The 20,735-nt window shown below is 38.3% G+C and overlaps 1 protein-coding gene and 1 long non-coding RNA gene across 2 annotated transcripts in view; one reads left to right on the top strand and one right to left on the bottom strand.

Annotated features, from left to right (window-relative positions):
- PHEX (phosphate regulating endopeptidase X-linked) overlaps positions 1-20,735 on the bottom strand; it is a 231,379-nt gene that overhangs the window by 64,459 nt on the left and 146,185 nt on the right. The window contains exons 13-14 of the mRNA XM_005593167.5: positions 20,064-20,141; positions 9,752-9,855 (exon numbers count right to left, since the gene is read on the bottom strand). Of these exons, the coding sequence (XP_005593224.1) occupies positions 9,752-9,855; positions 20,064-20,141 (182 nt within the window). The remainder of the gene's footprint in view (positions 1-9,751; positions 9,856-20,063; positions 20,142-20,735) is intronic.
- On the top strand, positions 14,404-16,201 carry LOC141409392 (uncharacterized). Its single transcript, XR_012429886.1, has 2 exons — positions 14,404-14,535; positions 15,985-16,201. It is a non-coding gene; the product is annotated as an uncharacterized lncRNA (long non-coding RNA).

Raw genomic sequence — 20,735 nt, 5'->3', positions numbered from 1 at the left:
CCATGAAGAGATGGAATCCAAATTCCTCTCCCCTTGATTATGGGTTAGCCTTAGTGACTCACTTCTAAAGAATAATATGCAGCAGAAATGACAGTGCGACTTCCAAGGCTAGGTAATTAAAGGTGATACAACCTCCCCCTGATGCATATAAGCACACCCTCCCTCCCTCCCTCTTTCTCAGAAAAGCTGCTCTTTGAAGTTTCTATATCAATCAACATGCTGTAAGGAAACCCAACATACATGAAGAGGCCATATATAGATGTTCTAGTCAACAGTCAGCATCAACCATTAGCCATGTGAGAGAGGTAGCCTTCCATATGACACCAGCCCCAGCCACTATTTGACTGGAACTACATGAAAGACCACAAATGGCCAGGTGCAGTGGCTCATACCCGTAATCCCAGTGCTTTGGGAGGCTGAGATGGGCAGATCACCTGAAGTCAGGAGTTTGAAACCAGCCTGGCCAACATGGTGAAATGCTGTCTGTACTAAAACTACAAAAATTAGCTGAGCTTGGTGGCGGGCACCTGTAATCTCAGCTACTCAGGAGGCTGAGGCAGGAGAATCACTTGAACCTGGGAGACGGAGGTTGCAGTGAGCTGAGATCACGCCAATGTACTCCAGCCTGGGTGACACAGCGAGACTGTGAAAAACAAACAAACAAAAAACAAAAACAAACAAACAAAACCCCACCAACAAGAACCATGCAGCTGAGCCTAGTGATCCCCAGAACCATGAGAGAGAAAAATAATTACTGCTGTTTCAATACTCTAAATCTGGGGGAGGTTTGTCACACAGCAATAGATAAATGGAGTGCTGAAAAGTTGGCTATCCACAGACTAAGTCCAACCCAATGGACTGAATCTTCCCAGAAAACTGTTTTGCTTGCCGAACACAATGGCTTAACAAACGATTGAATTGGAATTTATTTAAGTGGTGTGTGTAGTTACTAGTTTTCCACAGTCCCCACCACTCCCTGTTGTTTACACCCATGTAGGTCAACCATTTGTTAACTGGCTGGCCTCTGAAGGCATCTGAGTTTGCACAGCTTATCTCCCAACAAGATTTTAAGTTGCTTATAGGCTTTGACTGCTGGTTGGCCTACTTTCCTGAGGAAACAGTAAACGGGAAAGCACCTCTATTGACCTAACTTGGCTACCTGTAGTAGGTAAAGTTATGGCCAAGTCCTAATCCCTGGATCCTATGAACATGTTACATCACATAGTAAGAAGGACTTTACAGGTGTAATTAAGCTTAAGGACTGTAAAATAGAGAGATGATCCTGGATTATTCAAGTAGGCTAAATCCAAGCACAAGCCCTTAAAGCAGACAACCTTGTTTGGCTGGAATCAGAGAGATGCAACAGAGGAGGAAGTCGGAGGAGCCACTGCAGAGCAGGAAGGCAGGGATAGTCCGGGGTGAGAAGGTTTTGACACTCTGCTGGCTCTAAGATGTAGGGGCAATGTATGAGGACTGGATAAAGCCTTCTGAGAACAAAGAGTAGCTTCCAATTGGACAACACATTGCTGTCCAAATGGTATGTGCTGAACAGAAGATCACAAATCCATTAAAATGAATTTATTGCTATGTATACATCCACTTGAATAAACACAGAATATCATTCAAGTGCTTTAAATTCTTCTTACTATGTCTTTAGGGTACTTCTGCAGTCTGTGTTTGAGAAAGGATTTGGTGGATAAGGTAGGGAGAGGTCTCATAGAAATTTCAAATCCCAAAATAATGGAGACGAAATTATACTGGAGAATGAGATACATAAAAGGAATATAATACCAAAATACAAGAATCTGAAGAAAAAGACATTGGTACCCCTATTTCTTTGGACCATATAAAATAGATATACATCAGGCTAAAGTTTTACGTTTTTCTTATCAACTCTTACAGGTAGTCTAGGGAATATGGAATGGAAAAGCCATAGTATATTTATTGCTTTCTTATTAATATCCTGCAGATTATATCACTCCCATTCCATGCTATAGATAATGCTTTTCCAAACAAAAGTTCTGGGCAGGAACATAATTTATAAAGACATTTAATATATCTTTACATTTTTTTCAAAAGATAGAGAATTCAGACATGTTTGGTCACAGTAGAATGAGAGTGAGTTAATAGTGCCACTGACTTAAAATAATTTCTGTCAAAGAAGGTGATCCTGAGGGAAAGAAATTACTTTCAACTCAAGCCGAGCAGTAAGTAAATCCTCTATTTTTAAGCAAGCTGATGAAGTGACAATTCTGTGAACCAACCCCTAAATATGTACCTTCAGGGATGGCCACCCAATTAATTTCATTCTTGCTGACATTTCCCATTGCCTTAGAAACTTCTTAATGCACATTAGTGCAGCTAAAATGGATTCCATGAGAATGAAAGATAAAGGGTCTTTATCTCTTACACCCACAAAGAAGCAAAATGTTATTTCAGGGCTTTGTGAAAATATAATCGTGATGTGCTGTTCAAAGTAAACTAGTGTAGTAGAGCTACTCCAGAATCATCCCCACTCGATTAACTCATGAAGTTTCAGAACTGAAAGATGTCAATTCAAGCCAATGAGTATCATGAGGCTAAAATTCTCTACAATGCCTGAAAAGGAACAGCCAGATGTTTCCTTTAAAAAAAGAAAAGGAATTTACTCATATCCCTTTACTATGCAAAGAAGACCTTAAATTTCTAAATGCTATTTCCCTGAAATAGACATATAGACTGAGGAAACAAGAATTGTAAGCATTGCACTGATTTTCATTTCTGGAGAACTTTTCCCAAAAGTTAACCAATTTAATACCCTTGTGAAAGAGCTATTTGTTTTTCAGTGACAGAAAAGAAAACCACACACATCTCAGTTTGCCTAAGTGACAAAGCAGTATATTTCTAAGGCATGAATAAAATATTAGAAATAGTTAAGACCATTAGAATCTGACAGTTCATCAGTATCCCAGGATGATGTTAAAGATAACACATTTAGGAGTTTTTCAATTACTAATCCAGGCCTTTCTACACACCTAAATGAATAATGACATTTTGAAATCAAAGAATTAGACTGGCTGTATTGCCAATATGCAGGAGCCCCTGAAAATTCACCAAAAAATTGGTGAAACGCTTCCATTTTCCATAGATTTTTTTTAAAAAAAGAGTTGGAACTGATCTGAAGCAAATATTAAAGGGCAAGATTATACAGATCTGTGACTACCGTATTACATGTAGATGGTCATAGGGATACTGGAAATCATTTGCCGAAGTCATCAGATTTGAGTATTGGATTTAAGAAGTCTAAATCTAAAACTATTGAATAATTTAGATTGGGAATGAAACAGGATAGGTGGACTGAGAAATAATGTGATGACAGGAAAGAACCAAAGACAGTGGAGCAAATGGCTTTAAACCATTATCTATCATTTTTCAAAGCAGTTCTAAAGCCTTCTGCTTTTTTCCTTTGTGCTTTTGACTGGAGTCAGGGATAGGCAGGGGAGAGATTCAGCTTTAGGCCTACCTCTTAAAGTCAGTAACCGCCAGTGAATTCTTCAGGTGCATATTATAGGAAGGTTTGAAAGACAGAGATCAGGGATGGCCGGATGGAAACATAAGAGGGAGAAGTGGTAATCATCACTTAAGCCAAGGGAAAGCACGGGGGCTCAGAGTTTCTAGAAGCCAGGACAGAACAGGGACTTAAAAGGGAGAGTGGCAAGAGACTAGGGAGCATAAAAAGAGCCAGTCAAAGATCGAGAAATCAGAATATTAGCCAAGGTTAAAAAGTGGACCATGAAAAAAAATTGTAACCCATGGAAGCCAGGCTTGCAGTTATAATGGCATGAGAAGGTTGACAAATCATTTCTACAAAAACCAAGTATAAAACTGGACAACACTGTCAACAAACAGCCATTTTAGGAATCTGGGAATTGATCAAGGGGGAGCAATAAATTAAGCAAAATTTAATATTTAAAAACTGGTAGAGCTTGGCATTAACTAGAGCAGGCACTATGGCCTTTTTGCCTGAGACTACTCCTGTCCCTCCTAGCTCACTGAGACCTTAGATTTGTCAGAAAAAGGCTGGCTGGGAAATCAGCAGCTTTGCTGCCCCAGTGGGTAGACTCAACTGGGGGTGGGAGTGAAAAGCCACAGCTTTGTCAGATAAAATTGGCCAACATAGAGGATGAAGTAGAGCAAGAAGTTTGAAGAGAAACCTCCAGCAAGTGTCCTCCCTGCAGGAACACCAAACTGAACAACTAGCCACACAAACACACGCACGCACGTGCGCGCGCGCACACACACACACACACATACACACATGGCATCTTCATAAGAACCAAAATCCAGGTGAACAATCACAATACCTGGTTTTAACATCACATCAAGGAAAGAGGCACTGAAGAGGGTAGGAAAGCCAGTCCTGAACTGCCTACACCACCCTTCCCTTATTCCCCGGCAGCAGCAACATGGGCACAGAGAGAAAAATCTGTGTGCTTGGGGGAAGGAGAGCACAGTGATTGTGGGACTTTGCACTGGAACTCAGTGCTGTCCTATCACAGTGGGAAGAAACACAGGGCATATGATCACGTAAATTGATGCTAAAGAAGCATTTAATAAAATTCAACATCGTTTCAGGATAAAAACCCTGAAAAAACTGGGTATGGAAGGAATATACCTCAACACAGTAATAGCCATATATGACAGAGCCACAGCTAGTATCACACTGAATGGGGAAAAACTGAAAGCCTTTCCTCTAAGATCTAGACAAGACAAGGAGGCCCACTTTTACCACTGTTATTCAACATAGTACTAGAAGTCCTAGCCAGAGTAATCAGACAACAGAAAGAAACAAGGGGCATCCAAATTAGAAAGAAAGAAGTTGGCCGGGCACAGTGGCTCACGCCTGTAATCCCAACACTTTGGGAGGCCGAGGTGGGTGGATCATGAGGTCAGGAGATCGAGACCATCCTGGCTAACATGGTGAAACCCCGTCTCTACTAAAAAAAAAAAAAAAAAAAAAAAAAAAAAAAAAATACAAAAAATTAGCTGGGCGTGGTGGCAGGCGCCTGTAGTCCCAGCTACTGGGGAGGCTGAGGCAGGAGAATGGCGTGAACATTGGAGGCGGAGCTTGCAGTGATCAGAGACCGTGCGCCACTGCACTCCAGTCTGGGTGACAGAGCAAGACTCTGTCTCAAAAAAAAAAAAAAAGAAGAAAAGAAAAGAAAGAAAGAAGTCAAATTACCCCTGTTTGTAGACAATATGATCTTATATTTGGAAAAATCTAAAGACTCCACCAAAAAACTACTAAAATGATAAATTGAGTAAAGTTGCAGGATACAAAATCAACATACAAATATCAGTAGCATTTCTATATTCTAAGAGAAAGCAATCTGTAAAAGAAGTCAAGAAAATAATCTCATTTACAATAGCTGCAAATGAAATAAAATACCTAGGAATAAACTTAGCCAAAGAAGTGAAAGGTCTCTACAATGAAAACTATAAACACGTTGATGCAAGAAATTGAAGAGGACACAAAAAAGTAAAGCTATTCCATGTTAATGGATTAGAAGAATCAATACTGTGAAAATGCCCATAGTACCAAAAACAATCTACAGATTCACTGTAATCCCCATCAAAGTATCAATGACGTTCTTCACAGAAATAGAAAAAAAAAATCCTAAAATTTATATGGAACCACAAAAGATCCAGAATAGCCAATGTTATCCTAAGCAAAAACAACAAAACTGGAGGAATCACATTACTTGACTTCAAATTATACTACAGAGCTATAGTAACCAAAATAGCATGATATTGGCATAAAAACAGACACATAGACACAAAGATCTGAATAGACATTTCTCAAATGAAGACATACAAAAGGCAAACAGGTATATGAAAAGGTGCACAACATCAATGATTATCAGATAAATGCAAATCAAAAATTACAATGAGATATCATCTTACTCCAGTGAAAATGACTTTTATTCAAAAGACAGGAAAAAACAAATTCTGGTGAGGCTGTTGAGAAAAGAGAACCCTCAATACTCTGTTAGAGGGAATGTAAATTAGTACAACCACTATGGAGAACAGTTTGGAGGTTCCTCAAACAACTAAAAATAGGGCTACCTTACAGTCCAGCAATCCCACTACTGGGTATATACCTAAAAGAAAGAAAATCAGTATATCAAAGAGACATCTGCTCTTCCATGTTTATTGTAGAACTGTTTACAATAGCCAAGATTTAGAAGCAACCTGTGTGTTCATCAACAGACAAATGGATAAAGAAAATGTGGTACACATATAAAATAGAGTACTATTAAGCCACAAAAAAGAATGAAATCTTGTCATTTACAACAACATGGATGAAACTAGAGAATATTAAGTGAAATAAACCAGCCCCAGACAAACTTCACATGTTCTCACTTATTTGTGGGAACTAAAAATTAAAACAATTGAACTCATGGAGACAGAGAGTAGAATGAGGCCGAGAAGGGTACTGGGTCGAGGTAAGTGGGGATGGTTAATGGGTACAAAAATATAGTTAGATAGAATGAATAAGATCTAGTATTTGATTGCATAACAGGGTGACTACGGTCAACAATTTATTATAGATTTAAAAATAACAATAAGTGTATAATTGGACTGTTTGTAACATAAAGAAAGGATAAATGCTTGAGGCTATGGATACCCCATTTGCCCTGATGTGGTTATTACACACTCTATGCCTGTATTGAAATATCTTATGTACCTCATAAATCTGTACACCTACTAGGTACCCACAATTTTTTTTTTTAATTTTTGAATGACCAACTTAGTAAAAAACCAATGAGGAAAACCCAGTCAGAAATTTAAAAGAGAGATCCTGTAACTGACATAGTAATAGAAGAGCTGAATAAGTACTCCATACATCCCTGGCTGACTGGGAAACTAGGCACATGTGTAGGGAAGACCAGTGACGGCCTGGTGGAAGGTGAAATTGAAGGTGGACTGAGAACTGGCTGTAATTTTGAAGGTGCTCCCAACCCACACACAGAGCAACTGGCAGAGGGTAGAAACCCTGTAGACTCAAGGTGTTTGAGCACAAGCTCTGACCTAATCACTGAGCACTGAGCTACGTAGACACAGGGACAACCATTAGGAAGTGAGGCTAAAACCTACAAATAAGAGTTAAAAAACTGAGCAGAGACATCGACAGCTGCATACTACAGAGAAGATCTATTCTGCAGTATGTTAGGACAGTTACTTTTTTTTGTTTGCTTTTAAAAACCCCAGAAAAATAAATCAGAATCCAGAGTTGCTACAACATACTATCTAAACTGTCATTAGCAACAACAACAAAATGTTATGCAAAGGAAAAACTGTTAAAAAAAAAAAAAAAAAAAAAAGCAATCAATAGAAACTAACTCCAGTTAGTTTGAGCCCAGATATTAGATTTAGCAAAGACTTGAAAGTGGCTATTATAGATGACTTTAAAGAATTAAAATAAATTTTATTCAAAGAATAAATAGAAAAATATGATGACAATGACTTAACAAAGGATTACAACAGAAAAATAGAAACTATAAAAAACAAATGGAAATTCTGGAGTTGTCAGCCATAACAAGGAATGAAATAATGGCATTCACAGCAACCTGGATGGAATTGGAGACCATTATCTTATGTAACTCAGGAATGGAAAACCAAACATTATATGTTCTCACTCCTAAGAGGGAGCTAAGCTATGAGGACACAGAGGAGTAAGAATGATACAATGGACTTTGGAGACCTGGGGAAAGGAGTGGGAGGGGGATAAGGAATAAAATACTACACACTAATATAGTGTACATGTAGACTGCTCAAGTGATGGGTGCACTGAAATCTCAGAAATCGCCACTAAAGAACTTATTCATGTAACCAACTACCACCTGTTCCCCCATGTAGGGAGACCCCCTGAAACTATTGCTATGGAATAAAAGATGAAATGCTCCTGATTATTGTAAATATAAAATTGCATGCAGGATTGTGTAAAGACAATGGCAGGTTGGACTGCCAGAATGAGCCAACAGTGCGTGATGTGCTTCCCCCTGCAGAGAGCCTGTGAATGGATATGTAGTCAGGGAGGTTTCACATCACCAAGATTCCTATCCCAGAAAAGCAGATGTTCATAGCTCTGGGAATGGAATGTGACCCTCGTGGAGAGCCTATAAATGGATGCATGGGGGGCGCCTGTCCACATGGATAAGACAGGGCTATAAATGCCCTCATCTTGCTGCGGCTCTTCTAGGCCTCTTTAGGGTTAAGACATACTCCCTTCTGAGAAATTCTGGTCTAACCGGTTGTCTAACTTCACATCCTGTCTCTATGAATTGTTTGTAACCAGCCTTTGCTGTAACTGTTACTGCTGATTAATATCTTGCTAATCATAGGTTATGGAAAGACTGTGTTTCTGTTTTAAGGCTCTGTTAGAAATGACTGATGCACGCACTATATTGTAAATTCTTATCTCTGTATACTGTACTTCTGCATACAGATGTTACGTTAAAGAATTACTTCATCCCCATGTGACCATCTCACCTCATAATCAAATGACCCTAAATCCCTCACCAACCTACCCCCGCCCTCACTAAACTTAATAATAAATGCTGGCATATCCAGTGCATTGTTGGCACCGCGGGACCAGAAGGCAGTGACCCCCCTGGACCCAGCTTTCACTATCTTGTGTGTGTCTATTATTTCTCGACCTGCTGATCCCGCCTGGAAAGAGAGAGCCCCGTTGCATTGTGGGCTGCTGGCCAGATCCCGCAATACCCCCAAAACCTATTGAAATAAAAACTAAGTTTAAAAATAATAATACAATTAAATTTAAAAAGAAATTCTGGAGTTGAAAACAGATCAATAGACATCATCCAGTCTGGAGAAGAGAGAGAAAAAAAGCATTGGAGAAGTGGGCCTTAGCACAACAGAATCCAGTCCCAGGAATCAAAAGCAGCAGCAGACAGAACAAAATGTGATCCAAACCTAAGCTGAAGAATTTCTCAGTTGTAAGCCTTTTATTTTCCTGTAAAATGGGGATAACAGTATCTATACCATGCCAAATTCCTATGAGGATAAAATGAATTAAAAATTGTAAAGCACTTTCTGGTACGATGTAAACAAATAATAATTGTTAGCTGCTACCATCATCATTGTCATCATCACTGACATTTTGCTAAGGGAAGAAATCATAGCTGGTGGGCCCTGGGCCTAAAAGTACCTAAGGAAACCCTCCTATCTGTAGGAAAAACTCTTATAGGCAGCTGAGAGGAAGGCAAATAAACCATAACTGCTATTAGATAAAAACAATATAGCTATCAGTTCTTTGATAGGCATTACCTCAACAAATATTTTCTAGTTGCTTCTATACATTTACTTTGTCGTTTCTAATCATAGGGTTTTTTTAAAGTATTTATTCTTTAAGATCTTCGAAAGTTACTACATGAATGTAAAAATCCAGAGAAATTTTTCCCTCTCTATATATTCATAACTAGATCTAGAAATAACTTTAATGTTTGCATCCTAATAAGCCTTCTCTTGATACGTGTTGATGCTAGAAATGGGGGACCTGTAATTAGACTTAAGATCTGAATCACATAATATAAAAAATAAGAGTTGGCAAAACATGACACAGATTTTGCTAAAACAAGTTAACTGGCAAGCCAGCTACTCTGACTTGAGGGGAATTACAAAGTTTAATCTAAAGAGACTCCGCTTCTCACCAATGTATTTATCTATTTAACTTTTTTTTAATACTCACTCTGTTTTTGGAACGGCTTTTCTTAGCCAGAAGAAATCAGACTGTGCTAAATACTTGCGAGTTTGTAGGACGTTGCCAAAGTAGTCGGATTCTGAAAACTTGATCTGAATAAAACAAACCACAACATCATTGTTCTAAGTAAAGATAAAAGATGGCTCTAAAAACATTCTTCAGCATAGGAAGGAGCAACTAGCAGAGAAGCTGCAGCAGTCACAGCCTCTCTCCGCTGTCATCAGTTAACCCAGAATTCACAAAGCCATGAAATTTAGTCTCAGTGATTTTCTTTTAACGTAAAAACTTCAAAAATCAATACAGTCATTTCTGGATCACAGTAAAAACATAAGAGAAGCTGCAGTCATTTACAATGCATTCCATTTACATTCTAATTGAAAAATCTACTTTAACCTTTACAAAACATATTATCTTTGGTTTGAAATTTCTTGGCTCACAAGTCCTTGATCTTTTTTAAAATGTGTACTTTATTTATTTGTCACATAAGTTTTTTTTAGTAACATGCAGTTTAGTTGGCTGAAAACTCATTTAGCTTACAGACAATGATTTAGTCAAATAATTGGTAGTTGTTCATAAAGGAAAAAAATAAATGTGATTCAGGGACCTATTTTCTACCATAAGCACAATGAAGTCACCAGAATAATTATTAACAGAATGTATCTGTTAACACTCAAAAAGTCGCTGGTCACTAAATATTAATGAAATTACAGAGGCAAATCATAGATTATAGCTTGCATGGGAACACCGGAAGTTGGTACCAGCTCACAACAATGTTGTCTATTAAGACAGGGAAACAGATATAATTGATTTTTTTGTTCCTTTTCTTGTTTTGGAAGGAGAATGGCAGACAGTTTCCATTCTATAGGCACTCCATCTACAAAACTAGCAATACCTAACCTAGCTATTTATTGTAAATAAGATCTGTGGAGCTGTTAATGTAGTAGTTTGTAGTGACCTCCAGTGCTTTGGTTTTTAAATATATTACTATGGAAATTAAGAAAAATGCACATTTGAATAAGGAAATAACCAAAGGTAACCAAATTCTTATTAACTGTAATTTTTATAACTTTAATAGTCTTTTAAAAGCAAAAAGTAAAATATGCATGTATATGAAACCCACAGGCATTACATTATAGATATGAATGTATATATGCAATTTGATGGTAATAGGCTTGACAGTCACCTATTTGTGGACCAATGTCTGGCTCACATTTAGCTCCTCCCTAACACAGAGTGGGTACTCATGTCTGTGGAGAAGTTTTTGTTAACGAGTCATCTTAACAATCTTTCCAGGAGACCAAGCCAAAATATAAAGGAAGGAGTCGAATAACCGAAGGCACATGGACAAAGGCAGAAATAAAAGTATTGATTCCTGGCATCGTCTGTGTTCTGCTTGGCCAACAAATTATAAAGCTATGACTTTAAATTGTACCTCAAACTGCTTGCACGGAGAAGAGGGGCTGATAACAAATTGTGGTATATTCACATAATGAAAGGCAATACAACAGTTTAAATGATTGTTCTGTATGCATGAACATGAAATAATCTTAAAAATTATGCAGAGTGAATAAGGTAAGTTATATCTATGAGGAAATTTAAAGTTTTTAAACATGAAAAACAACACTGTATGCTGTTTATGGACATATGCCTATGTAGCAAAAGCATAAAGAAAGGCATGGGAACAACAATAATAAGACTGAACTCAAGGTAGTGTTTATATGCAGAGATGGAGATAGACACAGAGGAAGGAGATTAGATCAAGGAAGATTACAGACAGAATTTCAAACGCATCTCTTTCATTCATTTAAAATGTGTGTGTGCATGTACAAAGCTAATATGGCAGTATGTTTAATATGTGCTAAAATAGATGTGTTCAAATTATTTTACTCATGTTCCGACATTTGAAATGTTTCAAAATAAAAAGAAATCATATATATAAATATATATATATATATATATATTTTTTTTTTTTTTTTTTGGAGACAGAGTCTCACTCTGTCACCCTTGGACACCTAGAGTGCAGAGATGAAATCTCAGCTCACTGAAACCTCCACCTCCACCTCCCAGGTTCATTCGAGTCTTGTGCCTCAGCCTCCTGAGTAGCTGGTATTACAGACATGCACCACCATGCCCAGCTAATTTTTATATTTTTAGTACAGATGGGGTCTTGCCATGTTAGCCAGGCTGGCCTTGAATTCCTGGACTCAAGTGATCTGCCCGCCTTGGCCTCCCAAAGTGCTGGGATTACAGGTGTGGGCCACCACGCTGGCCAAAATCTTATAATTGATTGTATTTTAAGATAAAGGTTTATTTTAGCCTGAGAAGAAACAGAGTAAGCACCTTGTTATAGAAAGCAACCTTACTAGCAATCCTAAGAGATTCCCAGATCATATGGTTAAAAGATGTGTCCACTGTTCAACCCTTTGCCTTTTTCAGCTTTTGTTTCCAAGATAGCTCTACCAAAACCTTCAGAATATGATTGTAACTGATAGAAAATTCAGGTATGTTCTCAGCTTCAGAACACATTCTGGGAAATTCTCTCAGAGGAATTTCCTTCAAAAATACTGACTTTTTAAAAATAATATCAGTGGGGTCAGTTTTTGCTTTTAGAAAGCTTGCTAATTGTGATACTTTCATTACTGTTCCATCTGAAAAACAAAATCCCTTGACATTCAGGTTGGTCTACAGACATTAAACAGAAAGCCATCTCAAAACTTTCTAAAGGGCCAGGCGCAGTGACTCATACCTATAATCCCAACACTTTGGGAGGCTGAGGCTGGCGGATCACTTGAGGTCAGGAGTTCGAGGCCAGCCTGGCCAACATGGTGAAACCCCACCCCTACTAAAAATATGAAAATTCACCAGGTGTGGTGGCACATGCCTGTAATCCCAGCTACTCGGGAGACTGAGGCAGAAGAATCACTTGAACCCGGGAGGCGGAGGTTGCAGTGAGCCGAGATCTTGCCACTGCACTCCAGCCTGGGTGATAAAGCGAGACTCTGTCTTAAAAAAAAAAAAAAAAAAAAAAAAAAAATTGTAAAGAAGAAAAGGGTCCCAAGTCTAAAAATACTTTAGATAAGTAAGGACCTACCAGAACCCTGAAAATAATTGGGGGAAACAAAACTCAGAGGTAATTAATTACAATTTGCCATAGCTTATCTATGTTTAGAAAGATAATTTAAAAATTGTTTTCATTATTAAGTTGAGAGTGTTAGCCTGGTTTAATTATCTATTCCATTTATTTAATGGAAATCACAAGTAATAGAGGACAGGTCTTACTTCTTTTCCTTGAGACAGGTTAAGTGTTTGGGGGTAGGCAGGGGCCAGTCACTGTTATTCACATATGATAGATGGGAAACAGGGCTAAGGAGATTATGGAATTTGGCAAAGCTACACTGTCCAAGTCATTTGGCTCTGACTCCAATGTTATTTTCATTGGTCTTAATAAGTAAACCAATGATTCAAGGACAAACTAAGATTGAGGATGGGAGTAGAAGCAGTGATTAAATAAATCATGACACAACTTACTTGAAATGCTATACAACTGTTAAAATAATGGTAACAAAGGCTATAAAGACAGTAACAAAACAATATGTTAACTGTAAAGGCTGGTATACCAAATTATATATAAACATCAATTACAGCTGTACAGAAACAGAGAAAAACAAATTAATAAACTGTAACAGAAGTATATATATATATATATTTTATTATTATACTTTAAGTTCTAGGGTACACGTGCACAACGTGCAGGTTTGTTACATATGTATATTTGTGCCATGTTGGTGTGCTGCACCCATCAACTCGTCAGCACCCATCAACTAGTCATTTACATCAGGTATAACTCCCAATGCAATCCCTCCCCCCTTCCCCCCTCCCCATGATAGGCCCCGGTGTGTGATGTTCCCCTTCCCGAGTCCAAGTGATCTCATTGTTCAGTTCCCACCTATGAGTGAGAACATGCGGTGTTTGGTTTTCTGTTCTTGTGATAGTTTGCTAAGAATGATGGTTTCCAGCTGCATCCATGTCCCTACAAAGGACTCATAAAAAACTCATTCTTTTTTATGGCTGCATAGTATTCCATGGTGTATATGTATATATATTATGTAGCAATATTATGAGTGTGTTTTCTCTATTTCCCAAATTTTCTGCCAAAACCTTCAGAATGTGATTGTAACTGATAGAAAATTCAGATATGTTATTGGGCTCAGAATACTTTCTGGGAAATTTTCTCAGAGGAATTTCCTTCAAAAATATTAACTTTTAAAAAATATTATCAGTGGGATCAGTTTTTACTTTTAGAAGACTTGCTAATTGCAATAATATTTTGATAATTTTAAATATTTCAAAAGGCCCTTGGATGAGAAAAAGAATTGAAGCCCAGCAACTATTAGGAAAGTTCTGTTTGTTGTAGAAGTAGAAACAAGAATGAATTCACATGAATATTTTAAAGCCGCTTGTAATCTCCAAAATGAAAAAATTAAATTCGGCAAGAGATAATACTTGGCTCAAAAGCCTCTTGTCCTTTCAGTTACTGGAAAAAGTCTAGGTCAAGTTGATCACTTTCAATCAATTCCATCTCTTGACTTTTCGATTGCGTGACCTTTGGGGAATTAATTGGGACTCTTGTGTCATTTCCTAGGAATAGCTGTCCTGATCATAAAATTCAGTAGAGCCTACATTTCTCTTCTTGAATATCCTATCCCAGATCCACAGACTAAATGGAAGAATAAAGTTATTACCACCACCACCACCCCAAAGATGGGGAACCTGTAAGCGCATAACAAGGAAACATGTTCAGCTTCTCTGTAGGATAAGTACATGTTTATAAGACAGTACATAGGAATGCAAATGATCTGTAGTATAGCCCTCGGCCTACATGTAAGAACAGGCAGATGAAAAATACTGAAGCACTAATTGTGGTACTTTCCTTACTGTGCCAGTAGGATGTGTAAATTCTAGGACACCTTTCATTTAATTTAAATCCATTTAAAGATACTCAGAGATATATCCAAATATCTATTAGAAAGATTTTGTGTTGGGCAACCAAAGAATTTTCTGAATACTTAATGGAATTTGTATTTCATATCTACATGTTCCCTTATTCAAACAACAAATCAATATGCAAGATGGGTGTGTTTAGATGGCTTTGCCCAAAAGTAATGTGTGTCTGTACATGTAGACATACTTATTATGTTGGTGCAAAAGTAAGTGCAGTTTTTGGCATTAAAAATAATGACAAAAACCACAATTACTTTTGCACCAACCTAATATATACTGGGATGATGTTCAAAATGTTTAATAATCCACATATACAGTGTACCATGGAGGATGCAATTCCCACAAACAGCTATGTGAAGGTGGGTCTGAGGGAGTTCCAGCCAGCACACTAGCACTGGAACCAGATATCCCACCTCCACACTGGGGCTGGTCTTGGTCTGCTCTGATGAGTGGAACAGTCTGGATAAAGGCCAATGTGAGAGAGTTACAGAGGTCTGGCTGGAAGGCTGAGGGGCACCAGGGTGCCCCACCTCCAATGCCCACCCTTAGCTCTCCAGTGCCATGATGGCCAGGGGTCCCTTGAAAGAGCTGAGTGCAATGTTTTTTGTTAACAAATAGTAAATAATTATTTTAATATTTTAACAACCTCTTTTTCTGCAGCATTCCATCTGAATATCACCTCACTCTTGCATAGTAGCACTGTCTGTCATGTACACACACACACACACGCACATACACACTAGCTTTTCACCGGCCAAAGCAGACCAGACCCACCCCAGAGAATCTTACATAGGTTCACATATCTGCATATCCCTATATGCACATTATATGTATATATGTGTGTATCACTCACCAGAAACTTTGGCCTCTGAAACATTTCTCATTTCCAATTCTCCTAAGTAAATGGAGGCCAGCCATGATTCTGACTTTAGTCCTTACTGCAATTCTCCATTGGCTTTCACAAGAATGAGTAATGTCCTTAATTGTGCTGGTTATTTACCTATAGTTTTTCAGCTACGTGCTGCCTACCCTTTCACTCTGTTCCGTAATGCTGGGGACTGGAAATCTGAAAACTGTTTCCCAAGCTCCTTTGCCAATTACCTTCCTGCAAATAGGAGGCGCTAGAGGAAATCAGTGGGTTGCAGGAGAGAAAAGGGTGCTGTGTTGCCGCCTCTCACTCTCTCTCCCCATCTACTCCCTCCCTTTTCTTTTTCTGACAGTGACTCTGGAAGAATCTTCAGTTCCTCCTGCAAAGCTCAGCTCTGGAGTGGCAGTTCTCCTCTACTCTGCTAAGTGACGGGACCATCACCTCCTCCCTTCTGTGACCCTAGACACAGGAGTAGCAGCTGCTTTCTAAAGTTACTAATCTGTGGTTTATCTCATTTTTCCCTCTTCTTGCCTTCCAACGTATTTCATGTATTAAACTCACTGTTTAAAATACCTAGTGTGCTTTTTGCTTTCCTCGCTAATATTGAAATATTTCCAAAATTGGTAGAAACTCACTGCTTGAATCTATTTCTATTAAGAATCAACGAAATGGAATACTTTATTAGGCTGATTTGAAAATGGGCCGATGCCTACCTATTTAGGCTAATAGGCTTTCCTGCATGTTGATGGGGATTCAAATAAAGAGCATTTTATTTCTTCTTGTTCTTTTCCAAAACTGCAGGATTGTTATTCAGAAATGCTTTGCTGAGTACCTCAGTTTACCTTGTCATCCTTAAAGAAAAAAATTTGATTCTTTTGCATATTTACCTCTTAATTCTATCTCATTTGCTTTTATTTCCACATGAGCCCAACTTCCATTTTCAGCATTTTTCCTTGACCTTCATCTGATCCATCAGGTAATTTCGCTCCTCTTTCCTTTTGCATTTGTGCCTGATGAATCATATCTCCACCTGTCTCCAATGCAGCATGCTGTTTTTCATTTGTAACAGCCTCTATGCTCAGAGCTCGTATTACCAGAAATTTCTCACAGGAGTCCTTATCCACATGTTTCTTAAAACTGAAAACAGTCTCATTGTGTACCAGGAATACTTCAGTCTATTTGCTATTGCCCTCAGTGACAATACTGCAATGTCATCCTTTACCTTTTAGGGTGGGTTTTATTCATTTCATCTATCAGTGATATGATCTGGCTCTGTGAGAGTCACGGGAGTAGCACAGCTGCTACTCCTGTGTCTAGTGTCACAAAACGGAGGAGGTGATGGTACCGTCACTTAGAAGAGTAGAGGAGAACTGCCACTCCAGAGCTGAGCTTTGGAGGAGGGACTGAAGCCATTGTCAGAAAAAGAAAAGGGCAGGGATTGAGGGGGAGAGAAAGTGAGAGAGCCCAAATCTCTGTAATCCCCATATGTCAAGGAAGGGAGATGAATGAATCATGGGGGCAGTTTCCCCCATGCTGTTCTCATGATAGCGAGTTCTCACAAGTTCTGACGGTTTTTAAAGTGGCAGTTTTTTCCTGAACTCTCATTCTTCCCTCCTGCCGCCTTGTGAAGAAGGTGCCTGTTTCCCCTTCACTTTCTGCCATGATTGTAGGTTTCCTGAGGCCTCCCCAGCCATGTGGAACTGTGAGTCAATTAAACCTCTTTCCTCTGTAAATTATCCAGTCTCAGGTATTTCTTTATAGCAATGTGAAAATGGACTAAAACCATCGGTTTCTGAATACAAATGTCTTTTTACTTCGTGTACCTGGAATTTTTTTCACTGTCAGGTTTTTAAACTGTTAAAACTCTTGGGTGTAATTGTGTCTGTTTTGGCAATGAGTCAGATGAAAGCCATTTCTTCAAAGAAGTGATTAAAAATCTTGGTGTGTAACCGCTTCAGTTCAGGCCCCAGAGAAACAAAGAAGCATAGCCAACATGGCATCCTGTTTGGCATCTGGTTTCTTTTCACAAAAGATATTGCATTCAATGGGTCCTTAAATTTGGGGCTCTCAACTTAGCAACAGAATGCCAACAAAACTTGATCAACTAAATATTGTGAGTAAGCCTTAAGTGCTACCTTATTCGATTAAAGCTTGAGACTGCTCCATCTGTATACCCTTTTAAATCAATTTGAGGGACCTGGACAGTGTATGAGTTAATTCATGAGGACTTTTTCAAACCAAAATGTCCACTACCACAAGTGTGAATTGAGGATGTCATAGCTAACACTTACATTGTGCTGATTGTATGCTCGGGTTCATTCTAAACACTTTAAATATGTTAACTTATTTGATCCTCCCAGAAATGCTATATGGGAGGGATATCACCTTCATTCTTCAGATGAAGAAAGGCACAGAGAGGATACATAACCTACCCTAGGTAACACGGTAGTACATGGTAGACTGGGGGTTTTACTCCAGGCACTTTGACTCCAGGGTCCCTATTTATAACCTCTACACCAAACTGTCTCTCAAACCTTCTCATCCACATCCTGACTCAGAATATGTACCAATTGTATGGAGTTACCCAGGTTCTCCTGCTAAGGTACTTTGTGCCCTGGTGATATTATTCTTACAGCAACAGCAGGTTAACCTGTGGTTTATCTATTTTCCCTTTTCTTGCCTTCCAACCTATTTCCCGTATTAAATTCCCTGTTTAAAATACCCAGTGTGCTTTTTGCTTTCCTGTAAATTCATGCTGCAGTCTATTTCTATTAAGGATCAATGAAATGGAATATTTTATAAGGCTGATTTGAAAATGGACCACAGATGGTCCATATTAAAGCTCCCCTTTATAGGGAGTAGGCTATACTCTGTGTCAGAGTATTATGCCAGGTGTTTTTACGTTTATATAATCTCGCTAATCTTCCCAACAATACTAAGACTTGATTATGATATTTCCAGTAGCCAGATAACCAAAGGGACGCTAACTGAAGTTAAGTAACCTACACAGGATGAAACAGCTAGTCAGTGGAAGAAGCAGAATTCAAACCCAGGCCCATGATACTGGAGCCTGTGCTCTTAACTGTTTGATAATATGGCCTTCCCTCTGCTCTTCTTCCAACAGCTCTGGTCACACTGCCCCCACCAAGTCTCCACCCTGACGCTTCTGTTCCTCCAGCACAGCTGCCTAAAAAGGACCCTCAAGAACCCCTTCTCTGATTACAGGCAGAGCTTCCTGAGCCCAGATTTCAGTCCTGGCTCTGAAACTCTGTGTGCAACTGAGGAGCTCACTTAAATTATTGAGTCTCTATGTCCTTTTCTGCAAAATGGGAATGAACATCATCTATTTCACAGAATCACTGAAGGAATTAAAAGTTAATGTACATGAATATGTCAAGTGCTTCAACATTTTTAGTTATGATAATAATAATGGAATTTTCAGCATCATCAAAACAAAATAAGATAGACTGTCTGAGTTTTAGGATGCTATGAGGCATAATTATTTTCTTCCAGAGCAACTGTATCAATATTTTGGGAGGCTATATCTTAGAGCCCAATGGAGGAAGAATCTAATTAATGCTTTCTCTCACTTTTGAATAGTCTTGTAAAATTTTGATGCTCGTCTCCAAAGCTGGGATTGCTTTCAGATATGCCACTTGTTGAGCCACAATTTCAGGAAAGAGCTATACCTCAGAAGCATAGTTACTTAAAGAATTTCAAAAGACTACGTTTTCAAGACAATCTAGTGAATGGTAAAAACAGGTTTTTTAAATGAGGAAGAAAAATCGTTTATCAGAACTATTTGTAGGAGAGGAAATAACAGTCGTTGTGATTAGAAAGGCCTATAATTAATATACCTACTGGAAAATACATGTCCAAAAATATTGGAATAAAAAAGAATTATGACTATTTTTCATCAGTAACTTACTGCAAATACACAATCCAATTCACAATAAATTACAGAGTCATATGTATATGCACTTAATTTGCCAAAACACTCATAAAGTTTAATGAAGTTAAGTCCCAGTAGGCAGATTTATTACTATTCATTTAATATGAATGAAGCAAATAAAAAGTGTTTAACAACAAACACGATGCATTTGCCATTAGAACATGCTCACTAATTGTAAAATACTCAATTTGCTTAATTCTTTCTTTTATGATCAAATTAGGCCAAACCCAAGTCCATTTGTTTTATGGTACCCACTCAGCTATGCATCGTTTCTGACACTTCCTTTATTTTGAATCTGCCCTAAATCTTGTGATCTGCCTGGCATATTCAGGCTCATATCTAGCCAAGGAATTAATCAAAAGTTGGTGTTTTCTGGCATCACCAGTTTTAATTGCTTGGACTTGGGTTAGTTGAAAGGCACAAGGCCAGTAAAACTTGCCAGGGGAAAAAAAAAAAAGTACAATAAATATAGCACTTACTGCTTTGAGGTCTTCATTAACATGAGTATCATTCATTATAAAGTCTGGATAGCCAACTTTTGCCAAAACAGCTCTCGCCTATAAAAAGGAAAAAGAAAAATCATGTCAGAGTTTCAGCACTTAAATCATTAATAATCACAAGATGTAGAAATGTGCCCTTCATCTGAACACTCCATTTACTGAATATCTACTATATGCAAGCCACTGTGAAGGGCAAAAGTAGATAGATATATACTGAAAGACCTCGGTATACTAAAAATGTAGTGAATGTAGCAAATAACTGTCCAGTACAATGGAAACAAAATAAAAATTTTCATACAAATAGACAATATTGTTATCAAAGTCCAGAGCAGAGACTGTTTCTGCATGGAGAAAATGCTTAATGGAGAAGGTGACTGAATCGAGTCTTAGAGAATGGTTAGGATTTCAAAATGTAGAGCTAGAAGAACATTCCAGGAGAAGAAACAGGGGCAAAGATGGAGGCAAAAATATGTACAAACCATACATCTGATAAAGGGTTAATATCCAAAATATATTTAAAACTCAACTCAATATCAATAAAGCAAATAACCTGGTTAAAAAATGGGGAAAGGAGGTCGGGCACAGTGGTTCATGCCTGTAATCCCAGAGCTTTGGGAGGCTGAGGCAGGAGGATTGCTTGGGGCCAGGAAT

The sequence above is a fragment of the Macaca fascicularis genome, chromosome X (assembly GCF_037993035.2).
Source record: "Macaca fascicularis isolate 582-1 chromosome X, T2T-MFA8v1.1".
NCBI lineage: Eukaryota > Metazoa > Chordata > Mammalia > Primates > Cercopithecidae > Macaca > Macaca fascicularis.
This window is presented reverse-complemented; position numbering and strand designations above follow the sequence as displayed.